The sequence below is a fragment of the Ascaphus truei genome, chromosome 3 (genome assembly GCF_040206685.1).
Source record: "Ascaphus truei isolate aAscTru1 chromosome 3, aAscTru1.hap1, whole genome shotgun sequence".
NCBI classification, from domain to species: domain Eukaryota; kingdom Metazoa; phylum Chordata; class Amphibia; order Anura; family Ascaphidae; genus Ascaphus; species Ascaphus truei.
Window position 1 is genome coordinate 75,710,778 of NC_134485.1, and position 8,437 is coordinate 75,719,214.

Here is an 8,437-nt window from a genome sequence, read left to right on the forward strand (position 1 = left end):
CAATCAGATGGTGGTAGTAATGTGTGTGATCAGCGATGGATTTGAAAATCCGCTGCCCCATGGCACTTAGCTGTGTCAGCCGCGAACGTCATCAACGCGACGTCGCTTTGCCATGGTAAAGTGACATCCTGACGCATTTGCCATGGCAATGAGACGTCGTTTTATGTCAGTTGGGACGTCCGTGGCGTCATTTGACGCTGGGGTTCAAAGGAGATAGAGGGCAGCAGCAAGGAGGCGGCAGGACACATGTAAGTGCATTCCCATTAGGCCCGATAGGCCCGAGAGTGCAGCACATGTATATAGGGGCGGACATTTTTGCCACCCATGGCCCAGGCCTAATGGGAAATTCGCCACTGGGTATGATATTTTCCAAGTGATGTTTCACGATGGTCAGGGCCTCTAATCCAATAATTCTACATAAAGGACCATATTACTAAGCAGTCTTCTGCCATATGACACCTTCCCGCACTGGAAGACACCTTACAGCCTACGTGTCTTCCAGCGCCAGAAGACTGCACAAGTTCAAGTAAATTTTGAGGGCTAAAATGCGTAGTTGTGAATTAACAGCACATGGTGCACGAATAAATGTACCCAGTCCAAGTTTTTTTATTTGTTGGCATATTATCACTAGTTTACTTTTTCCATTCGGACCATTCATAGGTAAATGATCCCGAAGATTTCTACGTTTGGAGAATTACAGATGTAAACCCTTTTTTTCCCCCAGGGGATTCAACGTCTAAACGTGCATTAGCCTGCGGATATAGTAGGCGCGCGCGACGGAGCACACGCCTTATCAGCCGAGCGATTTGTGGCCTGTGACCCACAGCGATGGGGAGGCATGGTCATGACATCACGTGAGCAGTTCGCCCTCATTGGCTGAACCGCGACCAATTAAAAAAAAAAGGTCTGTGCGAGAATCGTGCGCTCTATGGCCTGCATCATAGAGCCTTTTGTTTGCGCCGCATGCGCCATCTCGGGAAGTATGGGCACAGCCTTAAAAAGACAAAATATGAATGTAAATATGTTATATGTTATACTAGCTGAGAGACCCGGCGTTGCCTGGGATTAAAATTTTGCGCTCCCTCTTCTCTCCACTTCCCCAGTCTCTTTCTCCGCTCCCCCAGTCTTTCTCCGCTCCCACCCCCCTGCGCAGCTCCGGACTCCCGCCACCCCACCCCCTGCGCAACTCTGTTCTCGCGCCCCCCCTCCTCTGCGCAGCTCTGTTCCCCCCCTGCGCAGCTCTGCCCCCCCCCCTGCACATAGACAGTGAGACACACACACACACACAGTGTCACACACACACACACACACACAGTGTCACACACACACACCCCCGCGCCCATCTCCCTCCCCACGCGGGCAAGCAAGGGAGCGTGGGGAAGGGGACCAGAGGGAAGGGGAGGAGTAGCCAGGCGGGACGGGTCACGGTACCGGCACGTCACCCGCTCGCAGGGGAAGCTGGGGGATGTAGTCCGGTGGCGGCGCCGTGACTGTGCATCACCACCCCACCCCCCCGCGCCCATCTCCCTCCCTAGGTAACGGGAGCATTGTGCGCATGCGCAATGAGCTGCCGATGAGCGGGGTGATGGAGGGGGGGGTGGGAGCCGGCGGGGAGGTGAGCTGCGGGTGAGGGGGGGTGATGGGGGAAGCCGGCGGGGAAGTGATGGGTTGGGTGGTGATGGGGGGGGGGGGGGAGCCGACGGTCCGGGCCGCTGTTTGCGTGTGTGTAGCAGTTGGGTGAGACCGAGGGGGAAGGTGAGCTGGGTGACGTCATAGAGCCACGCAGGCCAATGAGAGGCGTGCGGGGCGGGGATACGGACCAATCTGATTGGCCAGAGGCTGTGACAGACCCCCGGACCAATCAGATTCACCACATCTACCAACAACCCCACAAATTTCAAATTTATATATTACTAAAATAGCCGAGTGCATTCACTATATCTGCAACTTGTAAGCGCTAGCATCACACTGTCCCTCAACATGTCATCAGGTGTGGTGTTCAGAAGGAAATTGAAAAATGCCAAGGCTAATGTGTCACAAGGAAATAGGACATTCTGCAGTACATTTTTACTAGAGAAAGCTTGCATAATCACCAAGAAACATACTCTCACCACCTTCTAACAACAGCTTTCTTCTGTCTACAGTGATAATTAAAAAATCCTGCATTTATGTTGTGTAATAGAATGGTTGCATTGCAAAGCCTTGTTTTCTACAGAGAAAAAATATATGTCTATTCCAAGCATCTTTGAAGCTGAAGTGGTCCAACGATCTACCAGCCTTTAACCTAGGCTAGTTCCACATGTTCTAGGTTCGCATCACAGTTTTCATGCACGCGAGGAATGATCTAACGGAGGGAGTGCAGAGTTCTATGTTTAACTGAAGTGTGGAAGCACAGGTGGACATGGACACCGTCTCAGCATCAGAGACACAAATGTGACATTAGGGTGCTTCTAGAGGGCAGTAATGTTACTGGGGCTGGGCCCACAATCGCAAGGCCATCAATCGATTTTCTTCAGTGGGTTGATGTGGTTGGCCAGAAAAATACAGTGCTGGGCACGATGAAAATGATAGAAGCCTGCAGACTAAGAGTGAATGTGGAACCATGGGAGCTTAACCAGTGTGGCCAAAAACTGCTAAATTCTGCCCTTGACCCCCAAAGATCTGATGATTTTAAACTGGCCAACCAATGCAACAAGGCAATGTGGATGTTCAGCCAGATTTTAGGTTGTATGTGGAATAACAAAGACTGTACAGTAGTCACTTTACATTAATACTCTTTGTTCTAAGGCAGGGGTGCGCACACATTTTAGTCTGCATCCCCCTGCCTGCTCTACCCCTCTGCTCATGCCCCCTCTCCCCCTTTACCATTTGATGACACGATGCCAGAAGCCCCCGGAGACCAGGTAAGTGAGTTACAGAGGCCTCGCTCGCGCTCCCCTGGCATTTAATTTAAATGCTTTGGGGAAGAGCGCAGGTCCTCTCCCCCCCCACCCCCCCCAGAAAATATCACGCCCCCCACAGTTTGCGCACCCCTGTCCTAATGTATTATGAGGAGATAATTACATCTCTCAACTTTACTTACATACAATGGACAACCCCGGGAGGGGGTGGTTAAGGAATCCATATGCTGCAAGGGTGTGTATATGTGTGTATATATAGGGAAGCATTTCTCAAATGCCTAAAGCAGAAATGTGGTCCACTTACAGGAAGTACAGATGCACTCCACAGCTGAACATACACTAGTTTGTCATTGCAAATGTTTGGGTTAGGCATGAAGGAGCATACAACGACAACAATTAGGAATATGTCTATATCAAGCAAGGACAAATGTATAATAACTAGGGAACATAGGAAGGGAAAATGGGCAGATAATATGACCAACTAGTCTGTACCTAGCTCTGATTACTACACTTCTAACCCTGCTGTGGGAAACACATTGCCTAGCAGTGTAGTCATCAAGAGCTAGAACAGAATGGCCAGCCAATCACTGCGCTCCTATGGAGTTAGAACACGTTTGTGAAATGACGGAAACAAACAATAGTATGTTACACATATCTAAATCTGAATGAATGAATCATCATTAGTTGCACTACTATTAATATTGTGAAACAGCGGAAAGGAGCTGTTGCCGTAAAGGTCATTTGTTTTAATGGAAAGGGTATACACTATAAGGTCCCAATGCATATGCAATGGCCAAGACTCGCAAATAGCGTTGATGTCACCATTCCATGTCATTACGCCACTGTTACTACGGAAGGGGGAACTGGAACCATGCCGCCATTACACAGAGGAGGACAACATCCCCAGACGGCTTTGCAAAGGGGACCCTGTCACTTTACCCACTGTGTAGGCGGGACACGTGGTTTATGCGACCATACTAAATTATCTACATTTTATTACTTTAACATTATACAAAGATTATGTGGAACGGACACCAGCATTTTTGAGCTTTTTTTTTTTAAATATCTGTTTAAGTTTTACCGCTACGATCGAGGAGGGAGGAACAGTCGCAAAGAACTTCATTTGGTATAGTGGTTACCTGTGCAATACAGAGTGCGCCAGACATGGTTGGATTTATTATTAATATTCAACATGTAAAAAAAACAATACATAGGCTATATAAATATAAAAATCCATGCCGTCTTACCTCTGCTTGGAAACTCTTTAATATTGGAGCTACCTGTTTGCGCAAATCCTAGGAGAAAGGAAAGCCGTAATTAGAACAATGGATTAGGCTGAATGGACACCAACAATAATACATAGACTGGCCAGAAGGCATTTTGATTTAAAAATACAAAATAAAGCAGTATAATACATTCCCTATTACAGTCCACATGACCCGACCCCTCTTCGGGCCTGTGACGTTGCTTTCCCCATGCTAGAGTAGATTTCAGTCCTATTCATGCAAATAGAAACACCACTTCTGATCACCTTCACGTGTCACAGACAGACCCACAAACTTGCCGTTCCCCAGAATCTCTCAGCCTAAGATTCATGGACATGTCCCACAATACCAACACTTACACATTGTGGATCTCATAAGAGGAGGAATATGAAACATCCCCTTAATATTTTTGGCAATAGAATTATTACTCTTGTTACTAATCCAGTCGAGTTATAAAATAGCAGGCCATTTTTACATCTTGGCAGCCTTAATTCTCTAATGGCAGTCCCTCATTTCCAGTTCTATTTTAAAGTGAAACTCCAGCCAAATGTATTCCTTCCCCCCATTTTGGCAGCAGTTACTCCTGCCCCCCCTTTAACACAGCTAGTAAAGCTTTCTTACAGGGAGAAATCTTTACACCAAGTCTTGTTTCCTGGTGGCTGATGTATGTATCTATGTATATCTTTATTTACATAGCACCCACAGCTGTACTTAGTGCTTTACAAGAGAGACAATACAGTACAGGGAATTATAGTACAATAAGTGCAACTATTAAGATCAGACAATAGGGAAGGAAATCCCTGCCCCGGAGAGGCTGATGCATACTCGGTTTCAGAAACCATACCCTGAACTTTTCTACTCGAAATAAATAGAAAGATACATTAACCTCTCCGGCGCCGAGGGTCCCGCCAGCTTCGGCACTAGCAATCATGAGTTTGCTGCCTGCTTCCATTGATGGAAGGGGACGGTTCCCCCTTCTGTTTAATTTGTGGCTAGTGCTGGATGGTGAACGTCCCCTAGAAAATGACCAAACCCCATTGACGTGCAGTCCTCCTACTGTCTCTAAGTTCTCCCTACTTACCCCTTTAATCAGGGGTGCGCAAACATTTCAGTCTGCGCTCCCCCGCCTGCTCTCCCCCCCTCCAGCGTTCTGACGTCGCAATAGCGCCATAGCAACGCAGCATCATGTGACCCCGCGTTGCCATGGCGACGTGTCTCCAGAAGTCACCGGAGATGAGGTAAGGGACCTTACAGAGGCCTTGTGCGCGCCCAACTACAATCGCAGCCTTATCTGTTCAACAAATTGGGACTTTATCATTTCTTTACAAAGAATAAAAGAAACGCGGTGAGGGCTGACCATTCACCTGCAGACATCCACAGCCTCATCACAAGAGATTAGGTAAAGATTGCAAAAAGTCTCCACAGCATTTGGTTGCCATGAAACCAGTGAAAATGGTAAAAATAAAAAATAAAAATAAAAACTTATGCTCTTTTTTTGTTCATTTTTATTAAGCCTGTCCGACATCTAATTTAACCAATTGAAGATTTCTCTAAATAGTTCCCTTTGGTCGGAGGAGTGCGGTTCATTCAAACATTTAAATAACTTTGTTCTCTGGTAATATCCAGGAAAGAGGAAGAGAAGCCTTTAAAAGGTGCAACCCCACGTACCCGGATAAAGGGGAGAGAGAGAGGCCCCTGGCTGTGCAAAGTGTCATCGTCACACAAAACGGGGAAGGAACCCAGAGGACAACCCAGACTCTCAAGTCTGAGTTCAGCAGGGTTACTTAATGTAGATTGTAGCGACTTAGGAGGGAGTTACTTGAGAGGTTTGAAAGCGTGTAACAGATCAATTACTTGTTGGTATATAAAAAGGTATCATACCACCGACTCCATCACCCTCCTTTGTTACTACATAGGCAAAGTCCATGCTGCCGCAGACCGCGCAGAGGCGTCCGTACACACCGCGATCACATTGCCTTAAGGCATCGATCGTGCCCATAGACCACGCGGGCCGCAAAAGGAGGGGGCCGCGTTGCACAAGGAATCAGTTGAAACGGATTACTTGGCGCGAAGGGCAGGTCACGGGAGCGGTTCGCCCAATGAGGGTGAACCAGCTCCATGACGTTCCTGACACGCGCCTAGACACGCCCCCCCTCCCCCGACGGCGCATCTAGCATGTCCGAAAAACGCATGCGCTTCACGCGGGTGATATCATGGACGCGCACGCCTCCGCATGGGCGAAGGCTGTATGTACCTGCCCAAAAAAGGGCCAAAACCGCTACCCCGCCCTTCTTTACTTTCAGAGTAGATTGGAATACCTTTTGAGTGGACCAACACTTGAGTTTTTCATGGATGAAAGCTGTAGTATACAGAGCATTTGAAACCTCACATTTCTTCATGTGTATTGACCAGGTTCACAAACAAACTTAAAATAATTACTTTAAAATGGTATGAAATGTATTTATTTATTTTAAAAAAGCATCAATCACCCAGATGTAACCCATTAAATGTCTCTGTCATTAATACAATTTGGCCACCTTGCTTCCAAACTGATTTTTTTTTTTTAATCAGTTGCAGTCGTCTTGGTGAGACTACTACTTTAAAGGATTATCCTAGCAGCTTCAGAGGAGACTGTATATCATTTAAGTTCCCAATTAACTATTTAATAGAGCCCACAGGAACATCAATCGTGTAATGATGCAAGTAATCGATACTAAATTCAACATAAAGTGCCCCTGAATACACATCCTTAGTGAACAGTTATTAAGAGTTACTGCATCTAAAATATGTTTCAACTGCGCTTATTCCAAAAATGATGTTCGTGATACAGAGAAAAAAGCACGTGGAAAAATGTTATCAGTTTCCCTCAGTGAGAAAAGACATGGGTACACTCACAAACTATGAAAGCTGCCACAGGTGCACTGTAAACAACTGGTGTTGTGTATATCAGCAATAAGCAAAAAGTAATACATGCAATTAGATCCTCATGTTTCTTTTATGTCTGAAGCGCTTATTCCCATTATGTGTTATATTATGATGTCACAAGTATTACTGCTGTGAAGCGCTATGTACACAGATGGCGCTATATAAATACAGATATACATACATACATCGTATGCCGTGACTTTATTCAAAGTATCAACGTTTCATTCGTCACACGGAACGTGGCATCTTGACAAAGGTCCGTGTGAGGACCGAAATATCGATCCTTTGACTAAAGCTACACCCCATGTTTTCAAAAGCCAGCCTGTATTCCCTTTGTCGTGTCTGTGGAAAACTGAAACACAAGCTTGGAAATGCAGGGTTCTGGCTCACCAGTGTGGTGAATACACATTCAATCAGTCTCTTCTCTACAACCCTTTGAGAGGCGATATCCATATACTATTAAACCTTTTGAACTTGAAATCATGGTGGGCCTGTGAGTGGGTCTGCTTAACTTTGGCTTTGTTGTACAAACTGCGTCATGTGGGTAAATTCTCGTTCGACCCTTTGCGTGCCGATTGGGAGTACTTCATCAGGATCTTCCTGATGAAGCCGTATCCTAATTGGCGAAACACGTAGTGGGAGGTCCCTGATTGACTGAGCACCCTTAGACGCGCTCCCAAGTGCCTGCAAGCTGCAAAAGCCAGAACCGGAAGTGACTCGGCACCCTCCAGGAAGTGAGGTAGCGGAGCCTGCGATTGTGAACAGCAAGGAGGCTACATGCTGAGGAGGGTTCCTATGACCCACTGGGCGTCACAACGGAGGCAAAGGCGGTGAGCGGCAGCATCTAGCGACGTTCTGCACATATGTTTGTGTGATGTGCCTTTTTATATTCGCAATATTGTACGTGCGATTTTTACTCTTAATATAAACATATTTTGCTTAATTGATCTGTGCTATGGATAACTTTCTTCTTCTTTGCTGAGGTACACATCTCTCCTGATATCCCCCACTGAGGTACATCCCTACCTGGTATATAAGAACCGAATTTGCCACAGTTTTGGATTTGCTTTATTACAATTTACACACTGTGAGTAGAATGCCCATGGGAGCCGAGAACTAAACTGCTACACATTTATTATTGCACTACCATCTGCACTTAGATTTTTTCCTGTTGATTTTCTCCCTATGCTCCCCCTGGATTGTGAGAGAACATTTCAACGTTTGGGACCAGTGAAAACAGGCCCTACCAGAGGGTCTGAGCAGGGGGTTACAACCTCATTTTGCACATATTTATGCACGATATTACAGGTTACACAATTGTATAGCATATTACACACTTTGTTTCAC

General features: G+C 46.3%; 1 protein-coding gene across 4 annotated transcripts in view; it reads right to left on the reverse strand.

Moving 5' to 3' along the window:
• Window positions 1–8,437, reverse strand: part of CUX1 (cut like homeobox 1) — a 315,247-nt gene that overhangs the window by 188,412 nt on the left and 118,398 nt on the right. For all 4 annotated transcript variants that reach the window (XM_075594335.1, XM_075594332.1, XM_075594333.1 and 1 more), the window contains exon 3: window positions 4,148–4,195. In XM_075594335.1, coding sequence (XP_075450450.1) covers window positions 4,148–4,195 — 48 coding nt within the window. The remainder of the gene's footprint in view (window positions 1–4,147; window positions 4,196–8,437) is intronic.